Source organism: Amphiprion ocellaris, chromosome 5 (assembly GCF_022539595.1).
Source record: "Amphiprion ocellaris isolate individual 3 ecotype Okinawa chromosome 5, ASM2253959v1, whole genome shotgun sequence".
NCBI classification, from domain to species: Eukaryota; Metazoa; Chordata; class Actinopteri; family Pomacentridae; genus Amphiprion; species Amphiprion ocellaris.
Window position 1 is genome coordinate 1,244,786 of NC_072770.1, and position 18,753 is coordinate 1,263,538.

Genomic DNA, 18,753 nt, shown 5'->3' on the forward strand with positions numbered 1-18,753 from the left:
CAAGTTGGCATACTTATGACTAAAAAGACAAAAACAAATCAGGTCAAATGAATCTTTATTGTCATCTTATTCGATGAGATAGCGTTTCTCCAGTATCTAAAGACCAGGTCAGCAGTTTGGTAATCTGACCACCTGTGGTATGAAGCTGTTCATCAGTCTGGTGGTTTTTCCTCTGATGCTCCTGAGATGCCTGCCTGATGGTAGCAGTTCAAACAGTTTGTGGAGAAGGTGTGAGGAGTCCCTGACAATGTTCAGAGCTCTGCTCCTGCAGCGGAACTGGAAACGTTCTGAACAGAGGTGAGGGAAACTCCAATGACCCTCTCTATGAAACAGATGTTTCATTAATCAGTCCCATTCATGTTTATTTATTAATTTGTTAATAGGTGGAGCTGCAGATGGCAGCCTTGAGCCATTCCTCCACACCTGTACAGTATACAGTATTCCAATGGATATGTACATTACTTTTTGCACTATGAACAGCATTCTCTGCTTTTTGCACTGTATTATCATCTAGCAAATATCATTTTGCACCACTGTGTTTATATGTTCCTTTCTAGCTTGTAAATATCTGTATATATTGTGTTCTATTTATTTTTATTACTGCTATTTTTTCCCTTTTCTTCCTTCTTTCGTTTCTTTTTATTATTATTCTCTTTCCTTACTCCTAGGGTAACAACAACAGTCCTTGTATGTTGTATACGTAAAGCGTATTGATTTAAAAGGAACTTCCAGGCTTTTATTGTGAAGGTGCAGAGCGGATACTCTGACGTTGCAGCAGCAGTCTTGTCTCGTGTTTACCTCGTCCCGCTGCTCCTTTCACTAAATGAGAGTGAGGAATGGCGAGGACGCCTCCGGTGGACGACATGTCACCGTTGCTGCTGAACGTGTAACCGGGGAAACGTTCACGGGGCCGTATGGATACAGCTGGCGGCGACGGCGATGACTGGCGGAGACGCACGAGGAGCGCGCAAGCCTGCCCCGGTGCACGAGCGGACGAGTCGGGCGTGCTGCGGTGTCTGAACGTGGGGAACACGGAAGGAGACCATGACATGGAGGAGAACACCGGGCTGTTCAAGCAGAAGCCCAGGGCGCCCCGCTACAGCCTGCTGCGGGAGGTGGGCCGGGGTACGTACGGGGTGGTGTACGAGGCCGTGGCCCGCAGGTCCGGGGCTACGGTGGCCGTGAAGAAGCTGCGATGCGACGCACCGGAAAACGTGGAGCTCGCCCTGCAGGAGTTCTGGGCGCTGGCGAGTCTGGAGAAGAGGCATGAGAACGTGGTGCAGCTGGAGGAGTGTGTGCTGCAGAGGAACGGGATGGCCCAGAAGATGAGTCACGGAAACAAACGGTCCAAACAGTACCTGCGGCTGGTGGAGACTTCCCTGAAAGGTGAGCAGATGAGCTCCTCCTCTGAGCTGTTTGAGCTGAGTCACTGCAGCAGAACCACAGGAAGGAGAGCTGCTTCAGGTTTTATTTAATGTCAGACGCTCTTCTGGTGTTGCAGTGAGAGGAGGCTGTTTAATCCTGGTGGTTTTAGTTTGGTAGCTCTTTCCAGAAGTGTCATTCAGAGCAGGGTGGTTGTCCTCCTGGGGGATGGGCAGACTTTAGTCAGGGAGCTCCTGGGGCAGAGGAGCTAAAATGGAGTCTGCCTGGCTGGCTGGGTTCCACTAGGTAATTTACACATTCCACGGACAGTCCTGACAAACCCACACGCTCATCCAGGTCTTGCTTTCTGTCTGTCTTCATGTGTTGTTCTGTTTTGATCTAGTCCAGGTGTTGTTTTTTGTAAACACATTAAGGCAGTGATTTATCTGTATCGCTCCAACCTAGCAGTGACTTCTTGTTGTTCATCGGTGTCCACCAGTGTATCTATTGATCTGTTCATCACAGAAACATACATCTCAGTCAGTGATGTCTTTGGAGTGGTGCTAGTAACATACAGGGGCACTCTGTACGTTCTGAATGTCTCTTTCTGAGTCTGTTATCCTCCCAGTCATTTTGACATCAAAGTTCACTTTATTTGTCTCCCATGGGAGACATTTGTCTTAGACAAGGCGAGACATCGAGCTGCACTGCAACACAATAAAACAGAACACATGATATTAAAAATACATCATAAGTACATGACATATAATAAATAAGTTTAAAAAATAAATTAATAAATAAATAAAATAAATAAGCAGACTAAAATACACCCATTCCCCCATACATACATGTCGCTCCTCCCCAATTAACTCCCTTTGCTACCTGCACCTAGCCGCTCATTAATGAGCCTGACTGAGACGGGGATAAAAGAGTTTTTAAAACGGTTGAGTCTGCACAGCGGGACTCTGTACCTCCTGCCTGAATCTGTTTGTTCTTATTGGTGATCTGTTGACATGTCATAGCATGTCAACAATGCTCTCAGCTGGCGTGGCAAAGTCTGTTTAATTCAATAATTACAACCCACATGCAACTTTTTAATAAACACCCTCATAAAGAAAGGCAGGATGCATTGACAGGCCTATCACCAATCCCTGGTTTTGCCAAATATATCTTCCTGGAATAACTATGTTGTTGTACCTGTGTGTGAATGACAGGTGAGAGAGTTCTCAGTCCTCCAGAGGAGCCCTGCTACCTGTGGTTCGTCATGGAGTTCTGTGAAGGAGGGGACCTCAACCAGTTCATCCTGTCTCGGCGGCCCAACCCACAAACCAACAGCAGTTTTATGCTCCAGCTTACGAGCGCCGTTGCGTTCCTACACGAAAACAACATCGTGCACAGAGACCTCAAACCAGACAACATCCTTATTTCAGAGAAGTCGGGGAGTCCGGTTCTCAAGGTGGCCGACTTTGGCCTGAGTAAAGTTTGCGCTGGTTTAGGAAATGTCAGTGAGGGCAAGGAGGGCGAAGACAAGAGTAAAAACATCAACCTCAACAAGTACTGGCTGTCGTCTGCGTGCGGCTCAGACTTCTTCATGGCTCCAGAGGTGTGGGAGGGCCACTACACAGCCAAAGCTGACATCTTTGCCCTAGGTATCATCATCTGGGCCATGCTGGAGAGAATTACCTTCATTGATGCAGAGTCCAAGCGGGAGCTGCTGGGAACGTATGTGAGACAGGGAGCGGACATTGTACCAGTGGGTGAGGCGCTGCTAGAGAATCCAAAGATGGTGCTGAACATCCCACTGAAACGCAGGTCATGCATGTCAGACAAAGTTCGGAAGCTCCTTCAGGACATGCTCGCTGTCAACCCTCAGGACCGGCCCGATGCTTTTGAGCTGCAGGCCAGAATGGACCAGGTGATGTATGCAACATGACCCTCAACCCGACTGTTCTACAGGTACTGCAGCTTTTCTTTTCATCCCACCATGACTGTGTTGACTCTTTTCATGTTCTGTCTGTTGAAGCTCTCAACATCTCCCTACCTGCCAGGACTGTTTTTCTTCACTATGTCTTATTTGTATGTCTAGTTACCTTATTGAACTAAACACAAGTCTGAAACATGTATCCCATATTAGTATAGAATGTCTTTAAATGACTTCAGGTTAGCCTGAGACAGTTAGGCAGTTTTGTAGGCCACAGTTTCGTAGTTTATCAAGTTTTAGGATGACAGCTGATTGTGAATTTGGTGAAAGTACCACATGTTTCCAGACAGTCTGCTCTGTGATTGGGATCATGTTGGTTTTGCTGTCTAATCCCTCTGTGATGACAGCTTACACTGAGAGCCTTCTGCTGGCCTCTGGGGCTCTAGGGGTGGCAGGACAGTGCCCTACTGTTTCACAGCCTTCACTAGAGTAGGTCTGAACATGCTAACGTACTGTACACTTTATTTGACTTGAGTCAGAGTTCCGTTCCTACGGTGTGATGTAAGTCGATTTTCACTATAAGTCAGAACTCTGGTGAAAATGTAAACAAAGCCATTACATGCATCACGATATCGATCAGTTTACATGTTTGTACAACTACAGTAACAACAAACAGTCATTAGCTCACACTGAAACACAACTCGGTAGGAAAATACCGGCGAAAAACTGTAAGTCTGACTTATGCTTGGGAGCCATAATGAAGTTAGCGAATGTAGCATGATCCAATGTAGCGGCAAATGTAAACAAATCCGTCTTATAGCACCGCGTGATGACGTATCCTTTCGCTCTGCTCGCCAGTTAGTTCCACTGAACCATTTCCAACGTAACGACGAAACGGCGTAAGTTGAGGATGTTGCAAACCGAGGACTTCCTGTATATGCAATGTAAAGCTAAAAGAAATGAGGTACCCACACAACAGATCAGTGTAATCACAGAACCGAGTGAAGCTAAAGTTCTGATCAATGTAGGAACCAGCTGGAAATGTAAACCAAAGGACATGAAACCAAATATTTCAGTTGGGAGCTATACATTTTACTTTGCTTTTCAAATGAATATTTTTGCTTTATTATTTAAGAAATTAGTGTGATTACATTGGCAAAAATCTGATTCCACAGTTGTCTGAAACTTTCTAAAGGGTTTTACCTTCTCCATCAAGCTTTCTTTTTTCATGAGTTACTCAGCTTTTCTGACATGTTTCAAAACCAAGTGGCTTCCAGGAGACACTGGCTGAAAATGTACGTAGTTACTCCATAATTAACATCATCTTCCCTCTGTGTGGGACAGAAACAGTACACCCCACCTTAGAGTGTGGCAGCATGACACAACTTTAAAGTGGGACCAGTGAACTTTTCTGGATTTCAGATACATCCAATTTCAGCTATCTGCATCCTGAAGTGTTCATGTGACGTAAACATCGTCATCCACTTCAGTCCGTGAGAGTCTGTGGATACGATCCATGTTCAGCCCAAATTTAGTGACTATCTGCACTACAAGCACATGGACTGCACATATGACAGGAAAACAAGCGGTGCTGAAAACAAATGTTTAATATGAGGAGATTCTCAGCCATCCACACCTTTATGAGCCGCCATTAAGCGTTTTAATTAAAGTAGTCGCTGCTAGTGTTTGGAGGAGCTCTGTTTGGACACGCTTTCATCGACAGAGCCCAAACAGATTCAGTGCTGCAGCTCCTGTATCCTTCAGTGCTTTTCTGTGTTTCCTGTGTGGGGAAATGCAACCAGCTGTATAGCACAGTCTTTCCCAGCCACCGGGCCGTGGACCGTTACCGGACCGTTACCGGACCGTTAACGGGCTGTGGACCGTTACCAGACCCTTACCGGGCTGTGGACTGTTACTGGGCCGTTGGTTATTTGATACTGGGCTACTTAGAGAGAATAAAAATGTTTGGTTATTTTTAAATTTCTGGCAGAGTCTGCACTGTTTTATTTTGAAAAATGGCTAGAACATCTTCCCGTTATTGCCATCTCGCTTGTTTCCACACTTGACTCTGTCAGTTTTCATGTCCAGCCGTTAAATGAAACCGCCAATCTGCCAAAATAAGTAAAAACAAACGTCTCTGGAGAGCTTCTTTGAAAAGAGAGAGAGGCTGACACAGAAGAAAAAGTAAACACATATTTAGCATTATAAAGTAATTTTATTTGTTTAGAACACTTTTGAAAAATAGTATTATTAAAAAAAGATTATTATTATTTGCTATGTGCATGATGGCCGGTCCATAGAAAATTGTCTTGCTTGAAAGCTGTCCGTGGTGTAAAAAAAGCATAGCATGAATAGAGCTGCTTCATGTATGCATGGACTCCAAAGCCATGAACTGGCCATAAGTCTAATGATGGTAGTTTCTCTCTTTTCTGTAACTAACCTCATTGTTTTCAGTACATTTTCAACGTTACTAATTAATTATCAGAATGTTGCATCGCTACAGTTCTTCTATTTCTGGAACACTGCTACAGTCTGCACTTTAATGCACTGATGTGTGTTTATTGATAATCTGTAGATATACAAGAGAATAAATGTACTGTCCTTCATGATACTCTGACATATCATTTCTGAAAGATAACTCTTTCTGAGGGTAATATGTGACATAACTAAGACAATAGTTCTGTCATTGCAGTGTTCACATGCAGAACTAAAAAGTACATTTCCTATAAAAAGTATTCACTCCTCTTGGAAGTTTTCTCCTTTTATTGCTTTTCAACATTGAATTATGGTCATTACTCTTTTTAAAGGACTTACTAAATAAACCCTTTCATTCCATAGTGAAAACAGATTTCTACAAGGTAATGTCAATTAATGAAAAATACTAAATTGTGCACACTAAAATGTTTGGTCAGTAGAGATATGATATGGACCGCATAGGCTGAGCTGTTGCAAATGCCACTGGGATACAGGAATGCTGTCCAAGTTGTCTGACCTCTGGCCGGGGACCAGTAAGCATCACATAAGTCTTTGTCATGGTGGCCTGTTGCTAGCTATACTCCCACAATGCTCAGCACTAAACTCCCTGGAGTCAAAGTGCCTGCCTCCTTGGGTTGTGACTGTGTTGAACAGCTAATCTACAAAACCTTTTCTGACATGCATGTAGAGAATACAGATTTTTTTCTGGAGATTGTGGAGCCACAGTGTGCCCAACCCTCTTGACACTACATTTCAGATGGTGTCCTTTTTGGGACTTGGGACCATCTCGCACCATTAAGGAACAGCTTGGTTGCAACAATGCAGTTCTATCGTTACTGCTTTGCAGAGTTTTTTTACTAGTCAAGCTTCCACATGGGATTGATTTTAATTACTTAATGTTCTCAAAGTGTCTATTATGTAGGAAAATGGGAATTGGATTAAATTACTCAGATCGGATTATGGTCAGGACATCCCTACCCAGTACTGGTGACACTTGTGGACATTCAGTGGCAGTAAATGACATTTGATGTGTGAGCTGTTGTGTCATCCTCCATGGCATTTACGTGTGCAGGTGAATGGTAAAGAGAGGATGGGTGGGGCTGCTGGTGATGTCCTGCCCAGAGCACATACTCTATTTAGTAACAGCAGGGCTTTGCATAGCTGCTCTTCTGCTGTTAGTGGTTTTCCCTGGATAAGTGTGTGTTGGTTGTACTGGAGCTATCCAGGACATCACTTGTACAATCAAAGCCCCAGCCACCCCTTGACTGCTGGTGCCATAGTGTTTTCATTCTGCATATGATGGGTGCACTGCTTGGTTCTTAACTCAGCTAGCAGAATCCTATTCTTCTTTTCTGGGACACTGTATGACACCGTTTGCCTTTGTTTGCTGTCACATCATGTGCCTGTTCTGATAGGGGGATGGGGAGCAGGAGCAGCAAACACAGCTGACCATCCATCTACTGCTCTGCTTTTAGTCTGCCCAAACTCACCACCAACATATTCAGCCTTTCCACCATCCCCCACACAGCTCCCTGCGGATCCCCTATGCTGAGTAATTGTTTTGTAAGTGTGCTAATGAGTTGAAATGAGCAGGTATATTAACATACGGGTCATTCCATTTCAAGTCAGTAACTTTTTACAGCAGTTCTTGCAACATTTTTATTGCATAAAACAAATGTTTTTAAAGATATTTGTAAAATTTCAGCTGCGTATATCAAATGCTATCCCAGGTAGTTTTTTTTCAGCACATCTTTTGAATGCCATTCTCAGGAAACCTGAAATTTTCATTGTTATTTCTCACCATGCCATTAATTCAGATTGTGCTACATTGGACACTTAGATCAAATAATGTCTGATTATGGTACACTGACATTAACTAGTGGGTCACTTTGTAGTCGAAGTGGACATGTAACTCTCGGTCATTCAGGACTACGACACACCACTTGTTGTCATGGGAGACATGAATATTCACACAGGCAAAGCCCAAGGAACTGACTTTCTGTCACTTATGGCATCATTTGACCTCCAGCAGGTCTCCACCCATCCCACACACAAAGCAGGAAACACACTTGACTTGATTTTCTGCTGAATCTGAGTGTCAATCCACCTCATCTGTCAGACCGCTCTTTTATTTAATTCACTGTCTCCTCACCGGACGACTTTCCTGTTCTTCTGCAAATGGTCTCCTTCTGCTGCAATCTTCAGTTGATCACACCGACCAGCTTTCTGATGAGGTCTTGGCTTCCATGCCTCCTCATAACATATTCTTCTCACTCCTGGTTGACAAGGCCACAGACACTCTCTGTTCCTCACCAACTTCCTCTCTGAACCATCTGCCCTCTAATATCAACCTGCTCATATCTCCCTCCTTGTCCAAGGCTCACTGAAGTCACCACAAAGCAAAGGATGGGGCTGAGAGAGGCAGAGAGAAAAGGCCATAAATCCAGAGAGCCCACTGACTTGAGTAACTATCAAAATCTACTACATTATTCTCCTCCAGTTTAAAAACTGACCAAGTTCTATCAGAACAAGATCTGCAGCACATCAGATGCTGCAAAAATATTCTCTGCTTTTAACTCACTCCTCCACCCACCTCTTGCCCTACCCTCCACTCTGCTCACTGCAGACGTGCTCGCCTCATTCTTCACCGACAAAGTCTTTGCAAACACTAACCAGTTCTCTGAACTTGACCAACTCACCATCCAGCCACCAGCTAACAGAGCCACACTGGCCTCGTTCTCCCCTCTGACAGAAGAGGAATTGTCTAAACTACTGTTGGACTCTTGTCCCACTAGCTGTCAACTGGACCCGAAACCATCCGACCTCTTACAAACCATTTCCCCAGCACTTAACCCCACAGTAACACACATCATCAACTCCTCATCTGCTACAGGTGTGTTCCCTGCTGCATTTAATCAAGCTCTAGTCACTCCAATACTCAAAAAACCTACACTTGAGCCAGGCCAGATGGAAAACTACAGACCAGTTTCACCCCTGCCCTTCCTGTCTAAAATACTTCAGCAAACTGTCTTCCACCAAGTCTCTGCTTTCTTCTGTAAAAACAACCTGCATGACTGGAATAAGTCTGTGTTCTCCTAGAGCTGCTGGACAGTCTTCAGCTCTGTTGCTATTAGATCTGTCAGCTGCTTTTGACACGGTTAACCATCAAATCCTCCTCTCCACACTCGCTGAGCTTGACATCTCATGATCAGTCCTCCACTGGTTCATGTCCTACTTCTCAGGGAGATACTTCAGAGTATCCTGGAGGGGAGAAGTGTCTGAACTGTACAGTCTTTTTTTTTGCTTTTTTTTGTCTGCATTTGTTCTCATTGTTTAACTCCACAGAAGAGGTATCAACATTGTATGAGATTGATGCATATTTTAGTCTTGCAGCCAAATATTTTAATATTTAGTGCATGTGTGTGACCATCACCGGCCCTCCCTGAAAGCTAAGCAGATATTCTTTATTAGAATTCCCTATTATGAGCCAGGGAGGGCAGTGCTACACCTCAGTGATGTGTGGGGGAAACAAAGACTGGACAGGATGAACAGGATGAACAGGATGAACAGGGATAGAAAATAACAGGCGGTGCTATTGCAATTAAAGATCGTAAGGTGGTGTGTTATTCCCAACTACTAACTGCTCATCAATAAAACAGAAAGGAAAAAAAATAAATAAATAAATAAATTTAAAAAAGAAAACCAAGACAAAAGAAAAAGAGATTCAATAAATAAGCAAACAGTACTGAGCACCATAATTGTGGATGTCTTGACAGTATAGAATAGGATGGAATAGAATAGGCCAGAAGAGGATACCAGTGAAGGAGAGAATGAGTTTAGGGTAGAGACTCTGGAGAGATTCTCAGCACATTCAATGGTCTCTGTTGATCAGTCATGTCTATTCGTCCTGTAGAACATCAGTAAGATCAGACCCTTCTTGTCTGATTATGCAGCTCAACTCCTGGTTCAGGCTCTCTAATATCACGCATCGACTGCTGTAACTCCTTACTGGCAGGCCTTCCCACATGTACAGTCAAACCTTTGCAGATGATCCAGAATGCTCAGATCTCTTCACTGGATTCCAGTTGCTGCCTGCATAAAATTCAAAACTCTGACACTTGCATTCAAAACTAGAATGAAAACAGCTCCTACTGAACTCTCTCATTCAGGTCTACACTCCCTTGTGGAAGTTTTGTCTAACCAATGCTAAAGAATAAAACTATACAAGAAAGAAACGGCTGAATAACTCAATCTATGTAAATACTTAATAAGTCATCCAACAAGTAATGAATAATTAATAGGTCAAGTCCATGGAAGTGTAGTGAAGCCCAGGTTTAACTGGGAGTGTTACAGAGTGACTACTTTTTCCTTTGTGCTGTACTAGAAGCATGTATTCAGGGTATAGTATTTACACCACCTGACCATCATGTTGATGTGTTTCCATTTTTATGACAACTTAATTCCAACATATCGTATCACAGCTTCATCTGTGTCGGCTGGCTCACCTGTAGCACTGAATCAAAACCCAAAATGTTCCTAAACTGGGAGCATGAGTGTCTGTTAAAGTTGTTTCACAGTGCAGCATCAGTAGTTCAGAGTACATTAGCATGCTAAGTATCCAGTAGCTCTGTGTGTTCTGTGGCATTTATGGGACAAATATAAACATTCACATAATGAGTCTGTCAGGCACATTCCCATGCTACGTAAAAATGACAAGTCAGCACTGCTCATCAAAACATGTTGTCTCTACATGCAGCAGGATGAAGCTCTAAATCCTCGCCTGAAGCGCTTTAAGTCACTTATGTAACAGAGTATATGCAGCACAGACTATCTGTGATCGGCACGCCAAGTGGCTGCACAGCTAAAACACGTCAGTCCCCTCATGTAGTACTGGAGGTCACATTTAACAAAGGCTGGTTCGCTTCCGCTATCTGTCCCTGCACATTAAGTCTTAACACAGCGGCTTGCAGATTGACCAGCTTTTCAGACTTTGCTGTTGGAGCACAAAAATGCAAACCAGTTATATGATGGTGTAAATTTGGTCTTTCTCCTCTGATATTCCACCAACCATAAAACCTCTAGTTTTCATTCTAAGAGCCTGAATGTGTCCCTGTGATTGGCACCAATAGCAACTTGAAAATGTGGAGTACGGTGCCAGTCAGTCATTAAATAGTTATGCAGGTAGCATGAAAATTGCTTCTGATAGCCATTTCTTAATATTGTTTGAAGGACTATGAGATGGATGACCAGGATTTTTCTTTCAGACCACTCTTCTAGTTGTAACCACTATTGGAGTGATTTTACCTGCCATATCTGCTAATTGTCCTGTAATTATCCAGAAATGCAAAAAACTTTTTTTTTTTCTCTGACTGGCACCATAATCTACATTTTTAAGCTCTTATCGGTGCCGTCGTAGAAAAAAAAAATCTGCCTCTTAGGGTGAATAGTACAGGTTTCATGGTTGGTGGAATATCTTTACCAGATTTGCACCATCATATAATTGGGTTGTATTATTCTGTCAAAGCCGTAGCAGCAAAGTACCACTGAAGACGACATGCACATATCAGTGAACCTACAGGACTGTACTCACGTTATTTCTCAGGTATTTCTTGCACCAGTCTGTGGAGCATTTCCATCATTACTCCACAGATCGTTGTGAAGAAAACAATGCAAAAATTGACATAACCCCACTCCTCTCTATAAAAATTAATTTAACTAAGGAAGACAAAAATCACCTGTGACCAAAGCTTTTACACATTTTACTCAGTAACACACATACGCACAGAAAAAAAATCTGACAAGTATGAGACGGTCAGCCATGAACTTTTTAATTTGGTGACTTGAGGTGGAATGACCCTGATAAGTTTTTTCAAGGTTGAAATTGATGTGAATTATTGGTAATGGAGGAAAGCCGATGACATAAAATGTTATATATTAACAGCGGATGATAAGAGGGAACGTGTCCTTCAAAGGGAGGCTTCTGAATAAATTGGTGTCACTATTTCTGAATTTAGAAACATTACATGTTATATATACACAGCATGTGATAGCAGTGAACCTGTCATTCATGAATAAGGATTACTGCCTTGGATATTCTTTCTTTTTTTTTCTCTTCAAGACAAAAAAAAATTTAGAAGAAAATTAGAATTGCTTTATTTACTCATGTGTACTCTATATATTTGCAGGTATACTAACGCTCAAAAGTTTGGGGTCACTTAGAAATGTCTTTATTTTTTAAGAAGAAAAGCATTTTTTTTCTCAATGAAGATAACATGAAATGAATGATAAATCCAGTGTAGACATTGTTAATGTGGTAAATGACTATTCTAGCTGGAAACAGCTGATTTTTAATGGAATATCTCCATAGAGGTACAGAGGAACATTTCCAGCAACCATCACTCCTGTGTTCTAATGCTACATTGTGTTAGCTAATGGTGTTGAAAGGCTCATTGATGATTAGAAAACCCTTGTGCAGTTATGTTAGCACATGGATAAAAGTGGGAGTTTTCATGGAAAACATGGGATTGTCTGGGTGACCCCATACTTTTGATCAGTGGTGTAAGTATAGTATATAGTATTGTATTTAAAGAGCTGGTTTCATACCAAAGCTCTGTCCCCGTCCCTGCTTTAGAACATCTTAGTGACCAGAGTGACTGTTTAGACAGAGCCGGCTGCATCAGAGGCAAAGTAGCGCATTTCATTTACTTTGCAATAATCGGTCAATAAAAATTACAATAGCAATAATCACAGAACGGCACATATCAGCCTCAGTAACGGATAGTCCAATAATCAGTCGATCCTGTTTTTAGAACCTGTCAGCTTTTTGTCAGGAGTATTGCTGCATTTTACACTATTTATACTCAGTCACTTTCTTGCTAAGTTAAATGTGTTCCTGTAAATGCGCTGCTGTTTGGAATCTGTCTTTCTGTGTGTTGGTGGAGCAGATACTCTGGAGTGGACATGACTCTTAAAGAGTCTGAGACTATTTGCAGCAGCAACAGAGCCCTGCTGCACTGACTCAGCACATCTGTGTTTATAGCCTGCTGCACATTTCATCCTCACTGCTGCAGAGAGGTTCAGATCAGCCTGTCTGGATGTTAGGAACATCTCTCCAGTGGTCTGTGTGCCCAGCAGCTGGCGGTGAGGGGCAGAATCCCAGGGGCTTCCCAGGAAAACACTTGTTGTTTTTAGCAGAGCTGCTGACAGGTGTCCAGCTAGAAAATAAAGATCTGTGGAGGGAGAGGTGGTGTAGAATCCAGTGTAAAATTCCAAAAATAAAATCCACCCTCTGATGTCCACAGCGTCCTCATGTCACTGTGACTGTTTTGATGACCAGAGAAGTCCAGTACTTTCAGTTTTACGGCCTGTTTAATGGGGTTTCAATATTTTGTTGCTGTACTTGAATATGACAACAATGTGTATCTATAATTAGAAGTCGGTGTGTCCTTTGGGAAGTTTTCATGTCCCTTATGTAGCTCGCTGGTGTTACTGTATTCTGATAATGGGCGTTTCCTTTTATTTGCTATCTTCAGTGCTCTGGCTGTTCATCACATCTCATTTGATATGCCAACTGTAAACGCTGGCTTGAGTAGGGTTAGCTCAGTAACCCTCCAGTAATAATGTGTGTACTGTAACCGTTCAGTAATAAACTCACCACCACTTCCTGCTGCTGTTCCTGCATGTTCTCAACCGTTTAGTATTCTTCTTCTACGGGGTTGGAAAAGAAGCTGGAGTGTGGTGCTTTTTACACGGAGATTTTTCTTGTTGTCCGAATAAATGGAGATCATAATGTGACATTTCATCTGTTTCCTAAAAACACAAAGTCTGCTGGTTGCACTTTTGTCACGATGCTGAAAGGTGCAGTGAAAACTCTAACGTTAGAAGAGAATCTGGAGCCCTGCATCTGCCATTCCATATAGAGAGTGCAGAGTATTGTCTTTCACAATCTGGAAACTTGTAGGCCTACTGCTACCTTAGACTAAAGTGACACTGGTTGAAACATAGTGTGCTTAGTGCACTGTGGTAGCCTCTTATATGTAAATGCAGCAGGTCTGTCATCAGATTTACCAGACACTGCTTTCTGACCATTTTCCAGCTTTTTCGGGACTATTCTATACTTTAGTGAGCAGCTTATATCTCTCCACTGGAGGACACCATGCCCTACATATGTAAAGAAACTGAAAGATGTCCTCCTTTTGTCGTCCTGTTGCTGTACCTTCACTTCTCTGACTGTTAATTCTTCTTCCTACAGATGTGTTGCTGCCTGGAGCTGCTCCACCACCCAGAGTCTTCCTGTGTTGAGTCTGACGACTGTGAAGATAAAAGAGAGTCAAAGAAAAGCAGTTCTTCCGCAGTTTAGATGCAGAAAATTGGATTTTTGTTTTCTTGGAGCTTTTCTGGTGGAGAATGTCTTGTAACTGATGTAGCCACAGCTCTATCAGAGAACAGAGGTCTGGAGAAATTCCCACCACAATCTCGCCATGGTGACTCTGTGATCGCCTCGGCACTAAAATCTTTCATGAAAATACTGACAATCAGATACTGCTGCTGTAGACCTCTCACTTCCTGTGGTGGAATGTGTGTTGAGTCAAGTCTGGTCCTGTGAGATGTTCTGCTGCTGATGGTTGGGACTGGGATGATGTGTTTCTGATAAACGGAGTGTCTTTGCAAAAGTTCTTCAGTAAACATCAGATCTGGTGGCAGTAATGACAGAAAACGGTGTCACCTGCCTTTTTCTACATTTCTCCAGACATCTGTTGCTTTCCTCTGAGATACACTACACACAAGCTGTGGTCATGACCAGGCCTGGAAGTATAAAATGCTCTGTCATGTCTGTGTGAGATTTTATTTTGATATCAGCTTCATGATATCATTAATTTTCCTGAAATTCAATTTAAAGAATTTTGGCTAATCCTGATAATCAATACCTAACGCAAAAATCACAATGATTCAGTATAGTAATTCAGTAATGATGCAACCAGAGCTTTTACGGAGACAGTGTGAGCAGTAGAGAACATTTGTGATAGGTGACAAACAACCCTATTAGTCACTATTACACTTGCAGATATGTTTAACCTGTGCTCATCCTAATGGGATCCTGTTTTCATCAGTCTGTCAGCCTGCAGGCAGAGAAGTCACTCCAAAAAAGTTCCTAATCATTGTATCTAGAACATGATAATCGTACAGCGCCTGTCCAAGACAGTCAATAGGTTGTGCTTGAGGCGGGACCTCATCTCCATCCTGTGTGGGTTCTAAATGACCCACACAGGATCTCATTGCAACTCTAGTTTCCCACTCAGGTCAAAAGATTAGCTGCTTCATCCTCTTTGATTTGACACTCCCAAGTACATTATTTAGGGTGTGTGATCATTTTATAGTCCACTGTTCACTATGTGTTTCACTATTTAAAGCATTACTGTGGATGAGGAATGATTCATGTAATTTACCTCACACCCCCCCCCCAAAAAAAATCATTAACGATGTAATTAGTAATGAGGCAGGACTTAAGAGCATGTATGCATTTAGTGTCACTTCACTAAAGCATTTATTTGTGAAGTCATGTCTTTAAAGGGAACTCCAGGTGGTGTTTGAACAGGTGCTGTACATGTTGAAGGTCCAGTGTGTAGGATCTACAGGGGTCTGTTAGCAGAAATGTGTCGTTCACAAATCAGTGTATGATCACCTGAAAATAAGAAATGTGTTTTCGTTTCCTTAGAATTAAACCTTGTGTCGATCATGTTCTACTGCCATGCTTCCTCAGCAGACCAACCAAGCTCCAACGAGGACCACCAGTGGTTCTCCTATAGTCTGTAGCCGCACTGCTAGATGCCACTAAATCCTACACACTGCACCTTTAAAGAAACAAAGCCAGTAATTTTACTGAAAATGAGGGCCCATTATGCTTTCTAAGTTATTTTGAACCCCACACGAAGATGTACTGTGATCAGAAGTGGAATGTGAAAAATAGTGAGTTTGGAGTTGTTTTGGAAAATTTGTACAAAGAACCACAGAGGAAAATGTGTATGTTGTTGGTCCCAGAATCCAATGGTACTGTTTGGACATGGAATGACTCCAAAGGTTTTGATTCAATTGTACTACCTCGTGTTTATGGACATTTTCACCATTTCTTTACTGAGCTGTTGTTTAGTTTTCCAACAGACATTCCTCAGTTAGAGAAGAAACTTGCCAGATGTCATTTTCATGTCAAGTTAAGTGCATTTGTTGGCTTTGTTGAGGTTTCTTTTATGCAATAATGTTGATTAATGTTAAAAAGAACTGGATAAATATACAGTTATCAACAAAGACTTCCATCCACTCGTAAAGACTGTGTGTACCGTGTCAGTGTCGAGTTTTCAGTGACTCCTAGAACTTTTCTTTGATGGGGTCATTGAAACACATGCATCTTTGTCATGTGTTTTGGTTCTTTAATAGATTTATTCCATATCTTTTAGATAAATGCCACAATTTCTGGGTCTGAAATATAAATACATCAACTTAAATGATCTGTTTTGCTGATGTAAAAAACTATTTAACTAATTTTCTTAGGGCCTGACCTCTTAACGTCTTGTAAGTGATTACAGTTGAGTACAACTGATGACTTCTCTACGCAAATTTGATTAGGAACGGCTTTATTGGCTCATTCGCAGCCACAAACAGTCCAGTAGAAAAGTCTGAGCAGTTCCTCTAAGATCTAATCAAGCAAATCACTGACTTGAACAAGTCAGAAAATTCACTTGAAGCAATTTCAGTTCCCAACAACGTCTGTGAAAGTAGAAAGTTTGGGTTTTCTCCTGATCAGGGAGAAAACACAAACTGTCAATTAAGAATCAGCGAAAAGCAGATCTGCAAGAATTAGAAGCTGCTGGAGCCCAGGTGTCAGTGTTTTCCATCAGCATGGACTGAGAGGCTGCTCTAGTAGAAGGAAGCATCTTCTATAGAGGTGCTCCTCAAGCCTCAACCAGAGTTTGCTGCTTGTGTGACAAAGAAGCATGTGTTTCAATGATTCTGTGACTGAAAATACAGTCATAAGTCATTTAAATTCCAGACTGTCATGATCTACACGGTCTTTACAAGTGGATGGAAACTTTGCTTCACAACTGTTAAAGCATCGTACAGGTTTAGAATCAGCTGTGGGCTTGTCTCTGTTAGTCCTGATGCACTGGTAGAAATGTGTTTACACCTCTACAGATGTTTACACACCTTTAGCTCACTTCCTGTACTTCTGTGATTGACATACCTCAGTTCCCCTCCTTTGTTTCACTAATGTATGAATATTTTGATGTGTTCCGATAATCTTGAACTGGAGGAGAAGTGAGACAAGCTTAGTTTAGGATGATCAGCTCACACATTCTTTTCATTTTTAGAAGTTATTCAGAGTTAAGTGTATTTTAATTTTAAGGGATGTTCTTAAATGTCAAGCAGTTTCAGCAAAGTGACACGTATTCCTTTTGCTGTCCATGAAGCAGCCTCTGGATGTTTCCCTTGTTGCTTGGATAACAGGAACATACTGTCTGACTAAACTCCAGTGACTGATGGATGACTTGTTTTACATGCAACACTCTTCTATGCAACAGTGACTTCCTGGAGATGCTGTGGAACAATCCAGGCCGGGTTCATTTAGTTCTTGTCCTCTGCTTCTGACTCTATTTGTTTTTACAGTTCCTGGTTGGACATGGTTGCTACTAAAGCTATTTGATTCAGTTGAAATATGTTTGTTTTTGTTGTTTTTTTTTTTTTTGCATACTTTGTACATATCAGAGCTCTGTTTCAATAAAGGTTGGAAATACCACAAATCTGTGTGTCCTGCGAGTGTGAGTTCTTCACATGAAATGTGTAACGACCATGAGAAGGAATTCACTTAAGACAGAGTGCTGAGGTTTTATTTGCATGTTCGTTTGAAATGATGTCTACTTAAGATTGTTGAATAAAAATGCAGTAGCCTGGCATCTATCCTGTAATATAGAGCAGTACTATTAGCCCAGGTGTCTGCAGGTCTTGAAAGACTTCAGTGACGTTAATCAGTCCACAACTCCAATCATCAATTCATCAGTTGCTTACCGTCACATATGACAAATGCTTTTTACATTTCATAGCTAAGATTAGAATAGCTAAATAAGATAACATTTACTTTTGATGAAAGATTTTTCAACTAATTTTTAATAGTTTATGCCTGCATTTCCTGCTGCTCAATCTGGGTTCAGTTCACATTCATTTAATTAAACCACATCATGAGCAGTTATTGTTTAGAACTGTAAACATGATGGGAGGAATTGTTTCATGTTTTATTTATATAGCACCAGGTCATATCCATCTTAAGGCACAGATTATTTTAGTAAGACACAGACAGCTAACCTGATGATTGTCTGGTAGGTCAGAGGCCCAAGTGCAGTCAAGGACCACAGCTGACAAGGATTTAATATAAAATGAGTTTATTTTTACAAAGAATTAGTAACAGGGACAATATATACGGGATGAGGGGAGTGAAACTAACAAGGAAAGGAAGGAGCTGTGAAATCTAACTAAAGGGAGTCTACAAAGCTGACTAAAGTTTACAGAAGTTAATCAAAGTCCTACAGTGACCTCTGGGGATGACCAGGAAATAATGAAATGAAGAGAAACATAGAAAGGGAGAGAAGACAGACAGGATAGAGCACAAGATACAGGAGAGAGAAAGTTCATGACATGCAGCGGTTGTATATAAATGTGTGAAGCATGAACTGGAGGACAGTAGAGGAGACGTGCTCAGTGCATCATGGGAAGCCTCCCAGCAGTCTAGGACCATGGCTGCTTCAGCTCGAACTATAAGCTTTATCAATTTCCCCAGTGTTTCTTCATCAAACTTTCACACTGGACTGTGATCTGAAACAGAATAGAATAGAATAGAATAGAATAGAATTTATTGCCATTTGCACAGGTACATCACAGTACAGGTACAATGGAATTCTTGTACGTGACTCTGAGTCAAAATAAGAATTTAGCAACAATTAAAAACAAAC

The 18,753-nt window shown here is 41.9% G+C and overlaps 1 protein-coding gene and 1 long non-coding RNA gene across 3 annotated transcripts; one reads left to right on the forward strand and one right to left on the reverse strand.

The window, feature by feature from the left end:
* Positions 1-38: 38 nt before the first annotated feature.
* Positions 39-2,622, reverse strand: LOC129349013 (uncharacterized). The gene is made up of 2 exons (XR_008601800.1): positions 2,560-2,622; positions 39-2,069 (listed from the first exon to the last, which is right to left on the reverse strand). It is a non-coding gene; the product is annotated as an uncharacterized LOC129349013 (long non-coding RNA).
* On the forward strand, positions 765-17,550 carry LOC111568408 (serine/threonine-protein kinase 35-like). 2 transcript variants are annotated; one of them, XM_035948053.2, is made up of 3 exons: positions 765-1,386; positions 2,577-3,277; positions 14,010-17,550. In XM_035948053.2, exons 1-3 carry the CDS (start codon positions 915-917, stop codon positions 14,115-14,117), a joined length of 1,281 nt encoding a protein of 426 aa, XP_035803946.2. In that variant the 5' UTR covers positions 765-914; the 3' UTR covers positions 14,118-17,550. The 2 variants fall into 2 exon arrangements, with proteins under 2 accessions (XP_035803946.2, XP_023125823.1); XM_023270055.3 differs by having other exon boundaries at positions 767-1,386; positions 2,577-3,318.
* The last annotated feature ends 1,203 nt before the right edge of the window (positions 17,551-18,753 follow it).

Coding starts and splice junctions, on each gene's coding strand:
- LOC111568408 (XM_035948053.2), top strand. CDS start 915: ATGGATACAGCTGGCGGCGACGGCGATGACTGGCGGAGACGCACGAGG. Junction 1,387..2,576: donor GGTGGAGACTTCCCTGAAAG/GTGAGCAGATGA, acceptor TGTGAATGACAG/GTGAGAGAGTTCTCAGTCCT. Junction 3,278..14,009: donor TGCAGGCCAGAATGGACCAG/GTGATGTATGCA, acceptor TTCTTCCTACAG/ATGTGTTGCTGCCTGGAGCT.